The 23,678-nt window shown below is 37.4% G+C and overlaps 1 protein-coding gene across 1 annotated transcript in view; it reads left to right on the top strand.

Annotated features, from left to right (window-relative positions):
- OXR1 (oxidation resistance 1) overlaps positions 1-23,678 on the top strand; it is a 488,381-nt gene that overhangs the window by 91,883 nt on the left and 372,820 nt on the right. Inside the window, exon 2 of the mRNA XM_049854290.1 lies at positions 9,556-9,707. Coding sequence (XP_049710247.1) covers positions 9,685-9,707 — 23 coding nt within the window. The 5' untranslated portion in view covers positions 9,556-9,684. The remainder of the gene's footprint in view (positions 1-9,555; positions 9,708-23,678) is intronic.

Raw genomic sequence — 23,678 nt, 5'->3', positions numbered from 1 at the left:
GAAGGTAAAATACTTAGGAATAAATCTTATCAAAGATGTAAAAGACCTATACAAAGAAAAGTACAAAGTACTACTACAAGAAACTAAAAAGGACCTACTTAAGTGGAAAAACATACCTTGCTCATGGATAGAAAGACTTAACATAGTAAAAATGTCTATTCTACCAAAAGCCGTCTATACATACAATGCACTTCCGATCCAAATTCCAATGACATTTTTTAATGTGATGGAGAAACAAATCACCAACTTCATGTGGAAGGGAAAGAAGCCTCGGATAAGTAAAGCATTACTGAAAAAGAAGAAGAAAGTGGGAGGCCTCACTCTACCTGATTTCAGAACCTATTATACAGCCACAGTAGTCAAAACAGCCTGGTACTGGTACAACAACAGGCACATAGACCAGTGGAACAGAATTGAGAACCCAGATATAAATCCATCCACATTTGAGCAGCTCATATTTGACAAAGACCCAGTGTCAGTTAATTGGGGAAAAGATAGTCTTTTTAACAAATGGTGCTGACATAACTGGATATCCATTTGCAAAAAAATGAAACAGGACCCATACCTCACACCATGCACAAAAACTAACTCCAAGTGGATCAAAGACCTAAACATAAAGACTAAAACGATAAAGATCATGGAAGAAAAAATAGGGACAACCCTAGGAGCCCTAATACAAGGCATAAACAGAATACAAAACATTACCAAAAATGACAAAGAGAAACCAGATAACTGGGAGCTCCTAAAAATCAAACACCTATGCTCATCTAAAGACTTCACCAAAAGAGTAAAAAGACCACCTACAGACTGGGAAAGAATTTTCAGCTATGACATCTCCGACCAGCGCCTGATCTCTAAAATCTACATGATTCTGTCAAAACTCAACCACAAAAAGACAAACAACCCAATCAAGAAGTGGGCAAAGGATATGAACACACACTTCACTAAAGAAGACATTCAGGCAGCTAACAGATACATGAGAAAATGCTCTCGATCATTAGCCATTAGAGAAATGCAAATTAAAACTACGATGAGATTCCATGTCACTCCAACAAGGCTGGCATTAATCCAAAAACCACAAAATAATAAATGTTGGAGAGGCTGTGGAGAGATTGGAACTCTTATACACTGCTGGTGGAAATGTAAAATGGTACAACCACTTTGGAAATCCATCTGGCGTTATCTTAAACAGTTAGAAATAGAACTACCATACAACCCAGAAATCCCACTCCTCGGAATATACCCTAGAGAAATAAGAGCCTTCACACAAACAGATATATGCACACCCATGTTTATTGCAGCTCTGTTTACAATAGCAAAAAGCTGGAAGCAACCAAGGTGTCCATCAACGGATGAATGGGTAAATAAATTGTGGTATATTCACACAATGGAATACTACGCATCGATAAAGAACAGTGACGAATCTGTGAAACATTTCATAACATGGAGGAACCTGGAAGGCATTATGCTGAGTGAAATTAGTCAGAGGCAAAAGGACAAATATTGTATAAGACCACTATTATAAGATCTTGAGAAATAGTATGAACTGAGAAGAACACACACTTTTGTGGTTACAAGCCGGGGAGGGAAGGAGGGTAGGAGAGGGCTTTTTACTGATTAGTTAGTAGATAAGAACTACTTTAGGTGAAGGGAATGACAATACTCAATACATGGAAGGTCAGCTCAACTGGACTGGACCAAAAGCAAAGAATTTTCCAGGATAAACTGAATGCTTCAAAGGTCAGTGGAGCAAGGGCGGGGGTTTGGGGACCATGGTTTAAGGGGACTTCTAAGTCAATTGGCAAAATAATTCTATTATGAAAACATTCTGCATCCCACTTTGAAATGTGGTGTCTGGGGTCTTAAATGCTAACAAGCGGCCATCTAAGATGCATCAATTGGTCTCAACCCACCTGAATCAAAGGAGAATGAAGAACACCAAGGTCACAGGATAACAATGAGCCCAAGAGACAGAAAGGGCCACATCAACCAGAGACTTAACATCATCTTGAGACCAGAAGAACTAGTTGGTGCCCAGCCACAACCGATGACTGCCCTGACAGGGAGCACAACAGAGAACCCCTGAGGGAGCAGGAGATCAGTGGGATGCAGACCCCAAATTCTCATAAAAAGACCAGACTTAATGGTCTGACTGAGACTAGAGGAATCCCGGTGGTCATGGACCCCAAACCTTCTGTTGGCCCAGGACAGGAACCATTCCGGAAGACAACTCATCAGACATGGAAGGGTCTGGACAGTGGGTGGGAGAGAGATGCTGATGAAGAGTGAGCTATTTGTATCAGGTGGACACTTGAGACTGTGTTGGCATCTCCTGTCTGGAGGGGGGATGGGAAGGTAGAGAGGGCTGGAAGCTGGCAAAATTGTCACAAAAGGAGAGACTGGAAGGACTGACTCATTGGGGGAGAGAAAGTGGGAGTATGGAGTAAGGTATATATCAACTTATATGTGACAGACTGACACTGACTTGATTTGTAAACGTTCACTTGAAGCTCAATAAAAATTAAAAAAAGAATAAAAATACTGGCTGCCTCTGGGAGGGGAAACTCGATGATGACTGGGGGGCGGGGGCTGAGGATAAAAAAAAGCACAAAGACAAATTTTTTAGGGAGAACTATTTGTTCTTCCATGTACATCCTTTTGATTTTGCCTTATTTTGCATAAATTTCTTACTTTAAAAATTAGTAACAAAGTAATATAAATTATAAAAATTGAAGGAAATCCCCCTTTGAAAATCTTGTGTCTGCAGAATATGTAAGATAAAGAGAAGAGACAAACTGTTAGTTTGTTTTGCTTGTCTATTTTGGTCCTTATTAAAGACTTTTTCTAATCAGAATTTTCACACATACACACACACACAAAATGATTGGCTTATATTCTCCAAAAGACTTGGAATTCCCAAGGTTCATAATGTGATTATCAGAAGAATATGAGAATAAGTCAGTGTTTCAGCTGTTATTTTCAGTCATATTGCTGCTAATGAACACCTATAGAGTACATGGTACCTATCTAAATGCTCTGGAGCTAAGACTTTTATAAAAGACACAATTCTTGTCCTTTGTGAACTTGCAGTTTATTTAGGCAAGTAAAACTAATATGCATGAACAATTTAGTACAAAATTTAATGCTTAATGTATTTTAATTGATACCTTCAATGTAGATTAGTTCAGAGAGAGGGAAGGTCAGAGAGGTATGAAGCCATGAGGCAAGAATACATAAGATCTGTGGACCTTGTATTGATCTTTGAGGAATATGAATAGGTTAGATTAGAGTGGAAAGAGAACTTCAAGTTGCAGAGAAGAATCAGAACTTGGTAATCAGGACTCAGAAATGGGCATTGTAAGCAAGAAAACCCAATCAGAGTAGAGTCTCTCCAGGTTGGTGAATCTATGTTGTTGTTAGGTGTCATCAAGTTGATTCCGACTTATAGAGACCCTATGTACAACAGAACAAAATGCTGCCCAGTCTGTGCCACCCCCGTGATCATTGTTATGCTCTCTTTCCCTTGCTACAAAAGGGCAGATGGTGACTCTCCCCTCAGTAATGTTAGAATTTTGGCTGAAAGGTATGAATTCATATTCAGATGTGCAGACTGATGTCTGATATTTGTGTAAAGATTGTGAATTATCAAAATGAACAGAAAATTTTAAATTGCCTAAAGATCCTAAAGATGTTTTCTCTGAAAATATTGCATTGATGGATTCATTTAAATGCCATTTAATGGAATAGCATCCAATTACCAAGGCCTTTGAAAAGCATTATGTCATTGTGTTGCTTAACTCAGTAAACTTTATTGGGTGTTTCATGGGTGCATGATACATTGAGACTATTCTTGAAGAAATAAATGATAGATATGAGCTTTAAATAAAAATAAAAGATAATATAATACCAAAATGAGTGTTAGAATGATTACTGGAATCACTATGAATGTTCACTGTGAATTTTTTTGTGTTTAAATATTTACTTCTTATAAACATGTAGGTTTAAAGTTATACTGTGGCAGCATGCTTGCCGTTTTTCCATTCTTGCTTATTCTGTAATATTTTCTTGGACTCAGACAGACATGGCTCTGGCAGCATGCTTATCCGCTTCCCACTTTTGCCTTTTTGAATATATGCAGAACAAAACTTTTTCTTTTTGCTTTTGAAAAAAATGTTATAAAAAATGAAATTCTCTAAAATTTATTTTGTTTTACATATTTACATATGTTGTTAGGTGCCATTCAGTTGGTTCTGACTCACAGTGACTCTGTGTACAACAGAATAAAACACTGCCTGGTCCTGCGCCATCCTCATAATCATTGTTATGCTTGGGCCCATTGTTGCAGCCACTTTGTTAGTCCATTTCGTTGAGAGTCTTCCCCTCTTTCACTGACCCTTTACTTTACCAAGTATGATGTCCTTCTCCAGTGACTGGTCTCTCCTGATAACATGTCCAAAGTGTGGGAGACTAAGTATCCCCTACCTTGCTTCTAAGGGGCATTCTTCTTCCAAGACAGATTTGTTCATTCTTTTGGCTGTCCATGGTATACTCAATATTCTTCACCAACACCATAATTCAAAGGCATCAATTCTTATTCAGTGTTCCTTATTCATTGTCCAGCTTTCCCATGCATATGAGGTGAATGAAAACACCATGGCTTGGGTCAGGCGCACCTTAGTCTTCAAGGTGACATCTTTGTTTTTGAGCACTTTAAAGATGTCTTTTGCAACCAATTTGCCCAGTGCAATGTGTCTTTTGATTTTTTGCCTGCTGCTTCCATGGGTGTTGACTGTGGATCCAAGTAAAATGAAATCCTTGACAGCTTCATTCTTTTCTCCATTTATCATGATGTTGCTTATTAGTACAATTGTGAGAATTTTTTTTGTGTGTGTTAATGTGTAATCCATATTGAAGGCTGTGGCCTCTGATCTTCGTCAATAAGTACTTCAAGTTCTCTTCACTTTCAGCAAGCAAGATTGTGTCATCTGCGTAATGCAGGTTGTTAATGAGTCTTCCTCCAATCCTGATTCCCCATTCTTCACATAGTCCAGCTTCTCAGATTATTTGCCCAGCATACAGATTGAATAGGTATGGTGAATGGATACAACCCTGACACACACCTTTTCTGACTTTAAGCCATGCAGTTTCCCCTTGCTCTCTTCGAACGACTGCTTCTTGATCCATGTACAGATTCCTCATGAGCACAATTAAGTGTTCCAAAATTCCCATTCTCTGCAGTGTTACCAATAATTTGTTGTGATCCACACAGTTGAATGCCTTTGCATAGTCAATAAAGCACAGGTGAAAATGTTTCTGGCATTCTCTGTTTTCAGCCAGGATCCATCTGACATCAGCAGTGATACCCTCGTTCCACATCCTCTTCTAAATCTGGCCTGAATTTCTGGCAGTTCCCTGTCAGTGTCCTGCTGCAGCTGCTTTTGAATGATCGTCAGCAAAATTTTGCTGGCTTGTGTTATTAATGATATTGTTCGATAATTTCTGCATTCAGTTGGATCACCTTTCTTGGGAATAGGCATAAATATGGATCTTTTCCAGTTGGTTGGCCAGGTAGCTATCTTCCAAATTTCTTGGCATAGGCATGTGAGCGCTTCCAGCGTTGCATCCGGTTGTTGAAACATCTCAGTTGGTATTCCCTCAGTTCCTGGGGCCTTGCTTTTCGCCATTGCCTTCAGTGCAGCTTGAACTTCTCCCTTCAGTACCATCAGTTCCTGATCATATGTTACTGCCTGAAATGGTTGAACGTCGACCGGTTCTTTTTGGCATAATGACTCAGGGTATTCCTTCCATCATCTGAGCTTATAGAAATCCACGTTTGGTAGTTATTGAAGGTAAAGGATATTGAGAACAGATTGCACTTTTTAACATTATTACCAGCATTTTAGGGAATTTTCGTGAACTTTAGGACTAAAGTCACATCCTTAACTTCTATTAAGTTGTACCATATGCTTTGCCAATATGTGAGCATTTTTGACCTACAAAAGCAGCAGTTTGATGTGGCTCAATCTAAGGATGAAACTTCCTGACTTATTATTTCAGTGTTCTGCCGAAGTGAACGAATTGGTAATCGTGGCCTTTAATTATACCTCTTCTCATTCCAAAACAGGACTTGGGGAGGATTTTATGTATGTGTATATGTACGCATATGTATGCGTATGTGTGTGTTTATCAACAACAGTTTAACCTAATGAGTAAAGCATGCCTGCCTTGAGTATTACGCTCTGTCAGAGATGTATTTATGTGGGATCAAATTGACGATAGCATCTGGAAAGGTTAAATGAGAAGCTTAGAGGACAGTGGCTTTATGTTAATGGTGGTGGAATAATTCGGGAAAGGATAGTGAGTATACTTATACAACTTAAAAAATGTAAACAATGCCCCTGAGTTGTACGTGGAGAATTTGTTGAAACGGTGTATCCTTTGCTGTGTATATTTCACACACACACACACACACACACATTACAAATTAAAGTTATCATAAAAGGAAAATAAGGGTAGTTTTAAAAAGCAGTCTTTAAGGCTTGAATAGTTCTTACAGAAATTTCACAAATTTGTTTCAGAGCTTCCCATAAGTTAAAGCAAGTAAAGAACCATAATAAATTAGATGAAGTAATATCTCTAGGATGAAAGCAAACCAGAATCTTACGAAAATAGTTTTCCTACTGCTGACACCTGGCTTTGTTTGTTTGTTTGTTTTGAATGCTCATAAAGGCAAGGCTTTTGTATTGGAGAATATTTACCAAACATAATAACTGAATTCATAGGCCTGGCTTTTGCTTGTTTATTATTTTCTTTAATGATGTTTCTCAAAGGAAGCTCTTGGCAAAACCCCAAAGGGTAATTCAATAAAAGCAATTTGATTAGGAATCAATTAATGATGTCCAGATACACAGCTCTCTGAAGATAGAATTAAGAATATCTGGAAGAATGAATTAATTGCATCAGAGTATATGCTGTACGTATTTTTTCTCACCACTGAACTCTTGATAAGAATCAGGCAATAGAGACTTAGAGAGTATGAAGTTGCATTTGAGGGGAGAATTTAGAGTTCCCGTGCCCTTAGTAGAAATAATTCTGCGTGCTTTGACAAATTAACCAAGCACAGGGTGGAGTTGAAAGCTTCTTTTGGAATTTAAGGAGACTGTTTAGGATATGGATCTTTATAGCTGCTTATCCCATTGGCACACTAAAATAGTTCTGGCAGTCAGGATCTATTAAAATTATAATCGATTAGAATCATGGTTCTTTCTCTGTTCCGCTATAGCCACTCAGATGCATTTGTACCTGCACAACAATTTTCACATTGCATTTTTTTACATGATGGCCTCTGTGTTAAACAGTGAGTTCTTTAAGTGTAAAGTATATTTCTTATTAATGTCTGCATCCCTAGTACTTAGCTTAAAACCTGGTTAATAGTAGGGCACAATAGATATTTTGTTCTGACTACTAGCTGAAAGGTTGGCAGTTTGAACCCATTCTGAGGTGTCTGGGAAGACAGACCTGTCAATCTACAGCCTTAAAAACCCTGTGGAGCAGTTCTGTGCACACATGGGGTTGCCATGAGTTAGAATTGACTCAATGGTAACTAACAACAACAGCGACAATGAATGATTTGGGGGCATTGGTGACTCAGTGGTAGAATTTTCATTTTCCATATGGGAGACCTGGGTTTAATTATCGGCCTCCAGCTGTCTGTCCATGGAGGCTTGTGTGTTGCTCTGATGTTGAACAGGTTTCAGTGGAACTTTCAGACTAAGACAGAGTAGGAAGAAAAGCTTGGTGTTCTACTTCCGAAATCAGCCAGTAAAACCCCTATGGATCACAATGGTCTGATGCACAGTCAGTCATGGGGGTGTGCAGGAATGGGTAGCATTTCATTTCATTGTGCATGGGACCAATATGAGTCAGGGCCAACTCAACAGCAGCTAATAACAAAAACACGAGTGACTTAAGGAAGCTGAAGAAGTTTGAGATTTAAAATTATGTATCAAATATGTAAAATTACCAATAAACGATGGGCTGATTCCACCTCCGCTGTGCCTCTGGGTTTGCCGCTTTGAAGTAGGTGGTCATACAGTACAGAATCATAAACCGTTGGGCGTAAATACTCGTGAGTCTCAAGCATGGCAGACGCTGCTAGTTTTCTCCCAGTATCCACTTGTCCCTTCCTTCTTACTAATGTACAGCTTGATTTGTTGCTGTGCATATGGCTACCTAGAATAATGGCTACATTTTCTTGTCCCTTTTGTAACCAACAGTGGCTAAGTTATTAAGCTCTGGCCAGTGGAATGCAAGTCAAAATGTCACGTATGAATTTTAGAAACCATCCTTCTTTTCCTCTTCATCCTTTCTACTAGATGGAAGGTAGACCTATTAGCCAGAGCTTGGCAGCCATTTGGGCCCTGAAGGGGAACATATGTTAACAATGGTGAAACAAGAGAAAATGATCCTCTATCCTTGGTGCCTGTGGAGTTGCCATATCCACCTTGGGCTTCTTAACTCAAGATTTATTTTTATGAGAGAGAAATAAACTCTTTTCTAAGCCTCTTTAATTTTGCATTTTTTGAAACTTTTAGTCAAACCTGATGGTCATAGTTTTGGGGTATATTGTCTTTAGAAATCCTTGCCAAATCTCTAAGGCTGGACTGGAAGCCCCTATTCTGTGCTTCCATTAATATTGTATGTATTTTTATTAGCACATTTATCCTGTTTTACTAAAATTCATCTTTTTTTTTACATAAAATGTTTTTTGAGGTCAGGGACAATGTCTGTTTCATACGTTTATTTTCAGGCTATACCTATGATAGCGTAAATGCACATAGTAAGTGCTCAATAAATGTTTATTTAATGGAACAGCCCTGGCTTAATGACCCCAAATAATTGAAGGATCTAATATAGTACCATGAAATAAACTGAACTTTAAGAAATTTTCATTTTAAAGTCACAGGACCTTGTATACATTAGATGCTCAATAAAAGTGTGTGGAAATGTTTCTTATATAAATACATACAGGCTTACTTTCCACATATTAATATAAATTCTTAGTCATTCTGCTTTAGTAAGTGAATGATTTTTTTTTGTTACAGTTTTGGACATGGTCACAGGTTGTGCCAAAAAATTAAATTTTTTTGAGTATCTGTTATGGGCTAGTCAGGATCTTTGTTCTGATCCTTTTATCATGGATATGTAAAATGGTTTAAAAATAATTTTTATGTAAAATGGTTTAGTGAGTATTTTATGGAGAAAAAAATTAATGTCTCTAAAAACTCATTCTATTCTTTCCCTGTATTCTTTACTTCAGGCAGTGAACATTTTATTAACCTTTCAATTGATTTTAAAGGCAAGGCATTCAGTTCATCATATGGCTGGTTTAATTTTATCTTTGTTTTACAACATGTGCTATATTTCAAGAGAAAATTCATATTTTCTTCTGTGTATCTTATACCACAACTAAGCCATTGACCGTAATTAAATAAATCTGTGAAAAATTATATAGACTGGGTAATATAGCTATCACTATATTCATTCTCTTTATAGGTCTTCTCAAACAGTGAGTAACTAAATGGTTTGTGCATCGTTCTGGAAGCAAGGCTAAAATTCCCAGTGATCTTGTCTACTGATCCCCTATTCTGAAACCAAGAGAAGAAGACTTCACAAGCTGCTACAATGTCTGTAACCAATCTATCATGGTGAGTGATTTACTTTCTAATCTTAAATGCAAATAAATATATATTATAAAGAAATAGTCTGTGACAGGGTTGATCTGTTACAGCTGGAGCAGGGGGAGAACTTAAAAAATCTGGTTTCCGAGATCGTTTGTTGACCTATGTTAGGGCTGAAGAATACAAGGTAGAATGAATAGTTTGACCCTTAAGTGCTTTGGTATCTGGAGACTGTGGAAAGGGTTCAAGCCTTACACTGAATCCCAGTATTATCCAGTGCCTTTCTTCCACACCCTGAGGAGGGACGAGTAGGGGTAAAATTGCCTTCAATATCCCTAATATATTCCCAGATAGAGACAGGACTAACAAGCTATGAGGCTGGCCTCTAAGGATGGGATGAATATTTGCTCATTGGGGCTTCTTTTCTTCAGACTCTGTGTTCAACATACCTTCTCAAATTAAACTGAACAGAACTATATGGAAGAACTGATTCCTTTATAGATTGATATCTGTAAATAACTGGCATTCGGAATAACCTTTGACCTCTAGTTCATGTATAAAAGCTGTTTGTGATTTTTCTTTTTTAAAAAAGTATAAAGATATTTATTCTGGCAAATAACTTTTCTATGGCAATGGAGAACAATACTGGCAGGGATAAATTTGAAGTGATTTTATTGAACTTTGGATTTTTTTAAATATAAAGAGCTGAATAAGTGAAGTTATACATATTCGCAGTATTCACTGTGTGAAAATAAGAAATAACTGGTAATCTTTTCCATTACCTTAGCCCTTGCCTAGCTTGTCCTTGGTCTTCAGCTTGTGCCAGAAACATAGATAGCATCGGTTTAAAGAGTAGTCCCTGCTACAACTTGGCTCCATAAGTTTATTTTTAGTTAAATAAGCTAGTTTTTGGAGCAAAGGTTATAGTTATTTGTTTAGGTTTAGAAAAATATTTCTGAAAGACCTAATTTTTATTTTTTTTTATTGTACTTTAGATAAGCTTTACAGAGCAAATTAGTTTCTCATTAAACAATTAATACTCTTTGTTTTATGACATTGGTTGCAGCCCCACGATATGTCAACACTCTCCCCATCTCGACCTTGGGTTCCCCATTACCAGCTTTCCTGTTCCCCCTGCCTTCTTCTCCTTGCCCCTGGGCTAGTGTGCCCATTTAGTCTCATTTTGTTTTATGGGCCTGTCTAATCTTTGGCTGAAGGGTGAACCTCACGAGTGACTTCACTACTGAGTTCAGAGGGTGTCCGGGGGCCATACTCTTGGGTTTTCTCCAGTCTCTGTCAGACCAATAAGTCTGGTGAAAGACCTGATTTTTATGGATTCCCTAGAATAGGTCCTTGGATCCCTAGGTCTGGTGCTGATGATCTCAGTTTGGAAAAAAGAGAATTAAAGAGGCTAAAATACATTCTGAAAAAAAGTATTTAAATTGGAAATTATTATTAGGAAATATATTTTCTATATTATTAAAATTGTCCTTAAGATGAAAAGAAAAAAAAAAAATACAGAGCAATTTCTGTAGAACTTGTGAACCTCTTTGAATATGTCTGGGAATCCTCAAGGGTTCAACAACCCCTGGGAGACATTTAGGAAACATTTATTTAGAAGAATTATATCCCTGGCAAACGTGTGTGGGAGAGAAGTCTCAAAAAGTCTGTCTTTTGGCATCTGTTCAACTGCAGGCAGTTGAATAAAGAAAAAAGACAAGGAAGAAAAGATGAAGAAGAAGATTATAACACAGATATGAGTGTCATATCTCAAGATAGGGTGCACTGTGGCCTGGTTCATAGAGTCAGGACAGGTCTAACGCGTGAGCCTGTCCTCAGTATATAGAACTATTCATGACTGCCTTGATATGATGTAATGATTTGGTTAAGGGCCATCCAATACACAGTGAACTCCAGGGAGAGAGAGAGAGTGTCATATTCTTCTTTTCATTGCAACTTTTCATTCTTACTCTTCTTTTCATTGCAGCACTTAGAATTTAGTAGGTGTTCTACAACTGTGTGCTATGTAAATGAATGAAAACATGCAAAGCAAATAACCCAGTGGTAAATAAATGTTTTCCTTCTAAAAGAAAAATTTAAACTATGAGCACATCTTCTGGAACTTATATATCTAGAATTTGGTAGAATCCTTTCCATGTCAAAGGTTCAAATTTTATAGCAAAAATTCTTGGATGTTTTCATTCAACAATATTCTTGATTCTGGCTACAAGCTTCCATACAGAAAACTCTTAATTTGTTTTACAGGGGCCACCCCATCATATAGCTGTGTGGTGTTTGACACCCCATTCTTCCTCGTAGCACTGAGCTGCCCATGTGCCAACAGGGAGGGAATATATGAAGTGAATCTAGGATATGCAGAACAACTCAGTGATATACTTTACTGACACCCATTTTAGAAATTATTAACTTTTTTTTTTTTTTTTTAGAATATCCTTTCTAATTCTTCTATATTTCCTAGTCTACGTTTTGGGAAGCTGAGTCGGAATTGACTCGACAGCACTGGGTTTGTGTTTATCTTATAAATATTTGAAAAGAAATGTATAATAACTCATCAGTCTGCCAAGAAAATCCCTCGCAGGGTTGAATTAATTTAGTAAAATTATTATAGCCCAGTGTCTGGCTTTCTGCTTTGAAATCTAGAATTTAAGACATGAAAATACTGACTGATACTGGAAAATGAACTGCGTTGACAAATTATTAATTTAAAAAAAGATATTGTACTTTTAAGTGCATAGAATGCTTGATTTGGCCTGACTAGTGTATTCTCCAACCATCGTGGGAAACTTCGTTGGGATCTAAACCAGAATCTTGCTTGATGATCACGTGTAATCAGCAAGGAGAGTTATGTGCTACTAGTGTTCAAAGCAGGGCTTCCAACAGGTTCGTACCAGTTTGAACCTCTGCTGAGAATGTGCATTTCTAACAAGTTCCCAGGCGATGCTAATACTGCTGGCTAGGGACCAATTCTGAGAACCATTTGTAGAACAGTGGTTCTCAAAATTTATCATACGTAAGAATCACCTCGGGGTCTTGTTAAACTGTAGATTCTAATTCAATATATCCGGGGCGGAAATGCAAATTATCAGCAGGGGTTCAAACCAGAATGAACTGGTCTGAAGCCCTGGTTTAAAGAAATCAGGATAGGGCACATCTGGCAAGATATACATGTCAGTTAGGGCTGTATCTGCCAGCCAGTTACATCTGCTACTCCGGGCAGCTTCATTGTGACTAGGATTTAGAATAACACTTTCAGTGTTCTCTCTATGACTCTTTGGAGTTCTACTTCTGCCACATCCCCTCTGTTGGCTTTCTTGTTAATGTTAGCACTGAGCTTATAGTCAAAACTTGCTTCAATCTATGAATGGTTTGGTTTGCCTACCATGAGTTGTTAGATATCTGACTGTGTCATGTGTTGATTTTATAATTTAATTCTAGGCTTAATGGGGGAGAGCCTAGTTGTGTTCCCCATACACAACACAGGAATTTTAAACATAAATGCAAAAATACATTTGTATGTACAACTATCCAAGAAAATACCAGCAGCTTTTAAATACCCAGTATAAGAAAATTGTCTTATTTATATATATCCTATTTTCTCTAGTAGTTTTGTGTGACACTGGAAAAAACATGAAATAACTTGGCACTTTCATGCAGAATCTCAAGAAGGAATACAGTCTAGGAAACTTCCAAGAGTTTCAGGACTAACATCACAGTGTCAGGAAAGGGAGCAGTGGGAATTGAGACATATAACAACTACCCAAGGGAGACAATGACTGAGTTGATGCTGGTTGAAAGAGAAACAAAGGGATGTGCAAAATCGATTTCAGACATCCATGAACAGGTGACAAGTTGCAGGCTATAATCTCTGGGCAGAACTACTGGAGGTAGCAGAGATAATTGATAAGACACATGAGGAAGCACAAAGAGTTGAAAGAGGTCCCCACGCCTGACATAAAAGGGGAAATTGTATGATGCCAAGGAGTGCTTGAAAGGACTTTAACTGTTTCCCTCACGATCATGGATTAAATTGTGTCCCCAAAAATACATATATCAATTTGGCTAGGCATGATTTCCAGTATTGTGTGATTTCCAACATTTTGCCCTCTGATGTGATTTTCCTATGTGTTGTAAATCCTGCCACTATGATGTTAATGAGATGGATTAGAGACAGTTATGTTGATGAGATCTACAAGATTAGATTGCGTTTTAAGCCAATCTCTTCTGAGATATAAATTAGAGAAGCGAACAGAGAGATGGGGGACCTCATACCACCAAAAAAGCAGGACCAGGAGCAGAGTGCATCCTTTGGACCTGGGGTCACTGTGCCTGAAAAGCTCCTTGACCAGGGGAAGAATTGATGACAAGGGCCTTCCTCCAGAGCCCACACAGAGAGAGAAAGGCTTCCCCTGGAGCTGATGCCCTGAGTTTGGACTTGTAGCCTACTACACTGTAAGAAAATAAATTTCTCTTTGCTAAAGCCATCCACTATGGTATTTCTGTTATAGCAGCACTAGGTGACTAAGACACTCGCCAACAATTGTCATCAATCCCCATAAAAATATACAAGGTAAGTAAATATTATTTTCAGTGGTGAATGATGGCAATGGGTTTAGGCACTTTTCTACGCACTTTGCAAATCTTATTCCACTCAGCCCTCACAACAACCTCATTAGGAATGTAGCCTTATTATTTGCATTTTTACAGATGGGAAAAACAAGGCACTGAAGGTTAAGTAACATGCTCAGTAGGACACACCCTGTTAAATTGGCCCCCTTCAGTACTCCTAACCACTAAAATAAACCAGAACCAAACTGATTGCTGTCCAGTCAATTCTGGTTCATAGCGACCCTATAGAACACAGTGGAACTGTCCCATAGAGTTTCCAAGGAATGCCTGGTGGATTCGAACTGCAGACCTTTTGGTTAGCAGCCATAGCACTTAACCACTGCACCACCAGGGTTTCCCTTAAACTCCTCCAATATAGATATTCTGGAGCCTCCCTTGGAAGGAAGTGAGTATCTGGACCCAGCAGCACTATCAGGCATTAAATTAGTATTGGGGTGGCGGATGGGGTTGGGGTGCAGAACGAGCCCTCTGGTTTCTCAGGAGAGTGCTAAAAGGGATTGTTACGGTCAGAAACCTAGCTGAACTTTCAAAATTCATGAAATGGGTTGCTTAAGCTATGCAATACAAGTCCTAGTTCCTTATGCTGTGTTAGTCTAGAAATTGTCAGGGTTTTATCATTATACAAAAGAAGCCCAGTAGAGCACTTGGGGATAATGCAACTAAAGGGGTTCTTCAATTGCTGCTATCACAGAGACCCTCTACTACTGAATCAAGTGCTCTCTATACCCTTTGGCCCCATCACACCCCAGCTTTTATTATTTTTATGTTACTATACATGTATGTTGGAAACCCAGGTGGTGTAGTGGTTAAGCGATATGGCTATTAACCAAAAGGTGGGCAGTTCAACTTTATCAGGCGCTCCTTGGAAACCCTATGGGGCAGTTCCACTCTGTCCAATGGGGTTGCGATGAGTTGGAATCTACTCAACGGCAGTGGGTTTGGTTTGGTTTTTTACATATGTTGGTCAGTGTTTAGACAGAGATCCTGGTGGAGGTTCAGCAGACTTTGCCAAATGACATCTTTTTGGCCCTAAATTGTTTGTCATGGTAATGCCTGCTCACTTACGCTTTGTACCATAATGTCTTCACAAGTGTGTGACATCTGAGAGAGGTGGAAGTAATTCAAATAGAGTCAAATGTGGGAGAAAGAAGACATTAGATGAAAGTAAAAAAAGTGGGCAGTCAAAATGTATGAAGCGTCTGTAATGTACCATGCCTTGTGCTAAACACAAGGATGCAGTGTTAGTTAAAAAATAATAACTGCTCTTATCAGAGCTTGTATTTTTGTCAGGAGAATAATCCTGATTCTACATGGTAAGTGCTCTAAAAGTTACATTCAGAATGTTTAGGAAACAAAAAAGATATTTGTTTTTCCTGCTTGGGAAGAAATGTCTTGTTTTTCAAAAATACAAATATGCCTTTTGCATTTATTCCTAAATTTAAGGAAATATGCTAATTGAAAAGAGAAACACTACAAAAAATTATCAAGTGGAGGCAAAAAATGATCTAAAACCCTACCATTCACAGAAAACCACTGTAAAAATGCTGCGTTATATTCTTTTTTACATATATTCACATACTTTCTCAATAATGGACTCAAACGTGCATGATATATTGCCATTTTACGTTTTCAGTGAACAGTTTCAATGGACCTGTCTCTAGTTGATGAATATAAAGTGATATCATCATGTGTAAAGGCTGGTTTGCCACTCTATGGCAGTTCCATTACTTGTTTCACCTGTCTAGGTGGCACAGTGGTTAAGTGTTTGGCTGGTAACTAAAAGGTCTGCAGTTTGAATCCACCAGCCACTCCCTTGAAACCCTATGGAGCAGTTCTACTCTGTCCTGTAGGGTTGCTGTGAGTTGGAATCTACTTGACAGCAATGGGTTTCGTGGGTTTTTAGAGTGAACCTTTAGGTATTTTCTGATATTCTCTTTTACTGTTGTAAATACTACGGTTGTGAGGAAGCTTTTTCAAATATTACTGTGTCACATGGCTACTGCACTGTTCAGGGTGCCTTGTGGGCCCTATTTTGTTCCAATAACCTGGACTGCAGACTTCAAGGTGATTGAGAAAATAATGTATTTCTGAGAAAGTGTCCTGTGAACTCATGTCCTTTTTGATTTTAAAAAAGGATTGTACCCATCATGTATGGCAAGTATTTGACTGGATTTAGTCTCTCATTGAACAATATGCTGACCATTTTCTAGTAAAGATTTACTTGCAGTTTGGCTAATATAATTTTCTCAAAATTCAATAAAATAGTCTATAATGCATGTCCAGGGACTAGAAACGTAAGAGAGTCTGAATCGTGTAAGTGATTAATGTAGTGACTAAAGTTACAAGTGGTGAGTGATCTTTCTTTATTGAATATGCCGATAATATAAAGTGTTATTGTGAATGCTGGCATGTTCCGTTACACTCTAATAGGAGATAAAAAGGATCCCTGGTGGCTCCGTGGTTAAGCTTTCAGCTACTAACTGAAACAGCTGGAATCTGCCGGCTGTTCCTCGGGAGACAGATGTGGCAGTCTGCTTCCGTCAAGATTTACAGCCTTAGAAACCTATGGGGCAGTTCTACTGTGTCCTACAGAGTCACAAGAAGTCGGCATTGACTTGTCAGCCATGGGTTAAATGGGTAGGAGATAGAAACTAATCTGAATTTTCTTTGTTATTCAATAATAATAAAACACCAAGAATTCTGGAATTGAGAAAGATGCAAAATTAGAAATGTAGACACCTTATGTTGTTATTCACATTATTTATAATATTTATAGTATGTTCTTCTTTAGAGAATGAAGTGAATTATTCCTTATCATTGTTTGGCACCTGCGTTTAGGAGAGGAAAATTTTGGACAGACAGAACCAACTTATTTATTCTAAGAAAAAGGTAAGGCAAAGTCAGGACCATTCCTCAAAAGTTGCAATAGCCACTATTCTGCAAACTACTTGCCTTATTTAGGGTGTTGAATTGTAGGTTTTCAGGAACAACAACAATGTACTTGTATTTGCAGTAACAGGAAGTAGAGACTTCCACTGTCTCTATTTTGGGAGAGTTCAGAACCCACAGAGGGGAGATGAGGGTAAGGGGAAACTTGGACGGCTAGCAGTTGAAAGGGAAGTTTCTGGCACCAGTTTTACAGTAAGGGGAAAAATGTCAAATTGTCAAGAGCACACTATTGGGAAAGAGGAAAAAAAAAAGTAGGGTTAAACATAAATGTAAAAGCTGATGTTTCTAATTGAAAAAAAGAGACCTTTAGAGGAGGGAAAAGCTTAGTTGGGGAGATAATGTGTTTTTCAGCATGGTAAGTGCATGTTGAATGAATGACTATTATGTTCAGTTACTGGGAAGAGAGTGTGGGTTTGACAGGGTAGCCTAAAACTTCAGAATCCGTGTGTAAGTGGGAATGGTCAGCTTGTGAAGAGGTAGAGACAGAGAAGAGAACAAGAGCAAGTCCAGCTTAGGGGAGAAGAAACAAGGAGAAAATAACATAGGAGAGAAAAAGAGGAGACAGTCACTTATATAATCAAAATGATAGTTTGAGAGGAATGAAAATATGTCCCCAAAATTACATAAAACTCTAAGGTATAGTGAGACTATTTGAATGAAAAGTAGTATACTGGATTCTGCAAAATTTCAATATGCCTTCCTCGATTCAGAATATGTGTTTTCAAATACAAATCCCTTCAATAGTACAATGATTACTCCTATTTTGATTTGGGATTGACATTTTAAGTAAATACATTACTTCTGCAGAATCTCAGACCATTTTTGACCTTCAGCTATGAGTCTTTAGAAAGCGTTTTTTTAATTAAAAATTTACAGGAAATCCCTTTGGTATTTTTCTTCTTATATCCACTTCAGATTTTTTCCTCCTTGAATAGTCAAATAATTAATACAACAGAATATTTTGTTTTTGTTCTTAAACACTAATGCCAACTAGGCATAAATTATATCTTTGAAGAAACTGATTTGTTACGTTTTGGTCTGCCTAGAGGTCTTTGCTTTCTTCTGAAGTTAATGCTTCTGAGGTTGTAGGTTCAGTTCCTACAGGGACCAATGAGTTCTACTTTCTTCCATGACTAAAGCTCATCCCTATGACCTTGACCAGCCCTCCTTCGTGCACTCACAGTTGGTCACAAGTCATTAGAAACAGTTGATCATCACAAATTTACCACCAGTACTGGGGAAAAAACATCAACATTAAAGTCAAGTGCTCTTTAGAGACTAATAGTGTGTCGCATGTATCAGCTTCCTTTTGAAGATCATCCAGATCTATAAATATATGCTTTGAAATATATCTTTTCATCATTCTCAGAGGAATCATAATTTATTCTCTTATGGAAGAACTACTGAGAATGATCACACCATTATTTCGTTAGACTGCAGAAACTTCAACACAAAACTGTACAGCCCATTCCCACCCTTAAGGCTAGAGTTAATGAACACTAGCTCCTTTTAGAATTGAACAATTGAGATAAAGATGATTGCATGGCCTATGAAATAATTTTAATTATTGAAATAGTTATGTAGGCGAATATTTTCAGTATAATCAAAATTAAGTTGACTGAAATCTTAAACATCATTTACCATTGTTGTCTAAAATGATCAACCCTTAGTGTTAAAATGGTATACAGTTCTCATCTTGTTTTCGTTTGTTTATTGGGTTTTGCTTTTAGTTTACTGTTTATTTGTTTGCTTTCAAGACTGTGAAGAGATTTTAGCATGATTTTAAAACTATTCGAGTTTAATTGGGGAAAAAAAAATTTCCAACTCAAGTGGATGGTCATTAAAAGAGTTGGATGCACTCATTTATACTTAGTTTTATGTTCTGCTTTTAAGAGTAGATTCATTATCATGAGGTTTGAGAATGCTTTGAAGTTAGTTTAAGATTAATAGAAACTGTAAAATAATTCTTGCCCAGTTAGAAAGAGGAACTAGTATGGTTTAATTATATGTACACTGACACCGCATTATTTTCATATAAATTAGAAGATGTTTACTTGCATTTATAGTCATCCATCTCTTTGTTCAACAAATATTTGTGAGTGACTCCAATGTGCCAGACACTGTTCGTGATGCTGGGAATAGAGTGATTAATGAGGCAGAAGTTTCTGCTCTCATGAAGCTTACATCCAATGCTGAAGACAGATAATAAACAGATGAACATATGTATATGTTATAATGTCGGACAGTGATAAGTATTTTGAAGAACAATCAAGCAGAGTAAAAGGATAGTATGATGGGGTGGCCAGTTATACAGGTTGATCAGGAAAGGCCTCTAGAGGAGGTGGCATTTAAGCAGAGAGAGAATGAGCTATCTGACTCAGGAAAAAAAAAATTTTTTTTTCAGACAGAGAAATGGGAAGGGCAAAGGCCTTGAAACTGAAATGTACTACTTGGGGTATTTGAGGAACCATCAAGGAAGCCAGTATGGCAGAAATATAGAGAGCAAAGTCAAGAATCGCAGGAACTGAGCTTGGAGAGGGTTTGTAAGCCATGAGAAAGGCTGGATTGTGTTCTACACATGATGGGAAGCTTTGACTTCACCTATCAAGTTACAGGTAAAATTTCATATAAAATACAAATTTAGTGAAATTCAGTGATGAGAAGAATTGATTGTTGAGAGAAATGTCTTGACATGATCTTATTTCTGTTTCAGAAGGACTTCTGGCTGTGATGAAAATTTTGTGATAATTGTATTCCTAATATAAATTCTTGGCAAAAATTATTAATAAAATGTACTAACGAAAGAGAAAAACAGTAAGATAATGAAAAAACTTTTCTCTATATATCCTGTGCTCCACTACTATCCTTGATAAAAGATTCAGCAAATCTAATACATTTGAAAAGTTTAGGGACATGATATCCAATGATAACACAACATTAACCTCTCCCCCATCTTTTTTTTTTTTTTTAATTGAGCCATAACATCAAGAAGAAGTATGGAACCTCTGGTGTAGTGGGAATTATTTCAAACTGACTCCAGTCCAAAGAATTAATTGACAGTGGTACATGATCCAAATCATAAAAGAAATCATTCATGGATATCTGCCACCTTCATTTGGCACTGTGGATTTGTAGATTCAGCATATTGGGAAAGCTTGAAAACACGTTAATTTCCTAGAATGGGGAAAAAAATGGTATTACACACATATGAAAATCCAACTTCTTGGATTTTTCTTTTACTAGACAGCCCAAGTGATGGCTTATATAAGGAAGCATGGCTAATTCATCCATCTCTCTCCTACCCCGCAAACAAACAAACAAACTCATTGACATCAAGTCAATTCTGACTCATAGTGACACTATAGGACAGAGTAGAACTGCCCCATAGGGTTTCCAAGGCTGTAATCTTTATGGAACCAGACTGCTACATCTTTCTTCCAGGGAGTAGCTGGTGGGTTTGAACTACCAACATTTTGGTTAGCTTTAACCACTGTTCTTTGTCGTATAGGAAGAATTTCCACAGGGTTACAATGACTTCTTTTCTGCTGTTACTTTTCAGTCACATTTAACATTTTTGTTTTTTGCCTTCTTTTTTTAATAATTAAATTTTCTTTATCGGTAACATTAAAGCTGATGGTTCTGAAAATCAGATTTTTTTTTGTTATGGTCAAAATCAGTTAATTATTCAATACTAAACTTGTTAATGCTATTTCCAAGTAATAAGAAATTTCTACTTTTCATGATAACTCGGCTTGAGACATTGAATGTATTTTGATTCCCCCAAATTTAGTGAAGTTAAATGTTCTCACATTCGTGCCTACAGAGGTCATGTAAATGATATTTGGTTATTCAAAACTATTAATTATAGATACTGACTTGAACTCAAGTGAAAATTTCCTTTTGATCTAGTCCTGCTAGGTAAAATAGCACATGATTTTAACAACTTCAGTGCTAGGTATTTGGAGTAGCCCACCAATAGCAATTGAGATAGATAGACTAGCTCCCACTGAGATGAATTCCTAAAGAACCAGGTGCAGCTGCCTTGTTTCAGTTGAGAAATTGTGGTGGAAAGCTGAGGTTCTGAGAAAGCCACCATGTTTTCTGAGTCACAAGTTTTGTGTAGGAGGGACATATTGTCCCAGATGGTTTTTCAGCTTTATGCACACAAGGTTTATTGACTCCTGCTGCAATTGAAAATTGGTTTTACTCCAACATTTGTCAAAAAAATTAGATTAGGTTAACTACACTTCGCTTTTAGATTACTGATACAAAGTGCTTTCATGAATATGACAGAAGAAATTGAAATTCAAAGTAAATGATGTCCCTGGGTGCATTTTCATTTAGACATTTTCCCTGAGGTTTTTATGGTATAATAAAATTGCATTCAGATACAGAATTTGCATAGAATCAGGCTCATTGAAACTTTGATGATCTTTTCAACCTATAATATTCCTTTTAGTGTTTTTGTAGAACACAAGTTAGGTATTTGAATTGACTGTAAAGATGATGATATGGAAAAAACTTAAAAGGCATCTATTAATTTGCTTACAGAGTGAAAGCATTCATTTTATTTATTCTGCATTCTCACAAACTGAGCAAAAGAAAGTAATTTTCTTTAAGCAGGGATTCACCTGATATCCCTCCATATTTTTTTCCAAGTTCAAATGTCAAGCATCTAGAGAATAAAGCAGTCATGTAAAATGGTTGTTGTACTTTAGCAAGTTATAAACGTGACCGATTGAAAAGTCAAGCATTGAGCTATAATTGTTACCAGAACATGTATGAAGAGATGTATGAAACTTCAGCTTTCCTTTTAGAATGTGCACTAGACAGCAGACTACTATGACAGGGACAGGGCCATCCTAACACATTGCTGGCAGCAGGTTCTCTAGAGATGCTTTGCATCTAGAAACAGGTGGATGTTCACCTGCACACTCAGTCTGGCTTCTCAGGCGTTGATTAGAAGGAACCAAGAGTGTGCACATAGTGTGCGTGAGAAGATTTTGGTGAAAAACAAAACAAAAACCATTGGAACAGGAAGTGAAGTGATCTAGCTGCCATAAGGTTATCCTGTGTCTATCGTATGCAGACATTCGTCACTGGGCACTGAGGAGTTTTGTGGATATATTTTCAGATGTGGATTAAAGGTCTGCTTCATTCAAGCCAAGATGAAAACTTTCCTGATATTCACGAAAATAAACAACCATATTCCCATTCTGTCCTCCTGATTTTTAACCTCTACACTTTGGGAGACTTCCTCAGATCCATGTTTTGTCATCTTCTGCCCTTTTGTACTGTTTCTTAGCCCCTCATTATCATAAATTATTGGCTGACATTGACAGGGCATTTGGCTAAACTCAAAGCACATTTTCTGAAGGAAGCTGAGAGGTCATATTGGCCATTTGTTATAAAGTCCTGGTTCATGGACCAGGCTAGTTGGTGACAAAGCATTTTGTTACAAAATGAGAGAAATAAAGATAATGTGCTAAGATTTCAAAATGAGAAAAATAAAGATGTTATTGGTCTAATATTGCTAATTTTCTTTCTTTAGGCTGAAACATTGTGCTTCCTGACTTTTTTTTTTTTTGTATTATCTTCCTTTTATGGAATGAAGGTGATAATTATTGTCTTTAATTGATAAAAGCAAAAGTGAGAAGTCCTTCCTAGAGCAATAAGGCAAGAAAGGGAAATTAAGGGCATACAAATTGGTAAGGAAGAAGTAAAACAATCCCTGTTCTCAGATGATATGATCATACACATAGAAAATCCCAGAGACTCCATAAGAAAGCTACTGGAACTAATAGAAGAATTCAGCAAGGTGGCAGGGTACAAAATGAACATACGAAAATCAATTGGATTCCTCTACACTAACAAAGAGAACTCTGATAAGAAAACCAGGAAAACAATACCATTTACAATAGCCCTCAAAAAGATAAAATACTTAGGAATAAATCTAGCTAGAGACATAAAATACAAAGACAACTACAAAATACTATTGCAAGAAACCTACATGCATGGAAAAACATACCATGATCATGGATAGGAAGACTTAACATTGTGAAAATGTCAGCCCTATCCAAAGTGATCTACAAATATAATGCAATCCCAATTCAGAATCCAACGGCATTCTTTAATGAGATGGGAAAACTAATCACCAACTTTATATGGAAAGGAAAAAGGTCCTGTATAAGCAAAGCATCATTGAAGAAGAAGAACAAAGGCGGCGGCCTCACACTCCCCAATCTCAGAACCTACTACACAGCCATGGTAGTCAAAACAGCCCGCTACTGGTACTGTGACAGACACATAGCCCAATGGAGCAGAATCAAGAACCCAGAGGTAAATTCATCCAGCTGTGTACAGCTGATCTTTGACAAAGGGTTGAAGTTTATTAAATGGGGA

This window comes from Elephas maximus, chromosome 15, assembly GCF_024166365.1.
Source record: "Elephas maximus indicus isolate mEleMax1 chromosome 15, mEleMax1 primary haplotype, whole genome shotgun sequence".
Taxonomy (NCBI): Eukaryota; Metazoa; Chordata; class Mammalia; order Proboscidea; family Elephantidae; genus Elephas; species Elephas maximus.
Note: the sequence above shows the minus strand (reverse complement) of the source record. Positions and strands in the feature narration are given on the sequence as shown.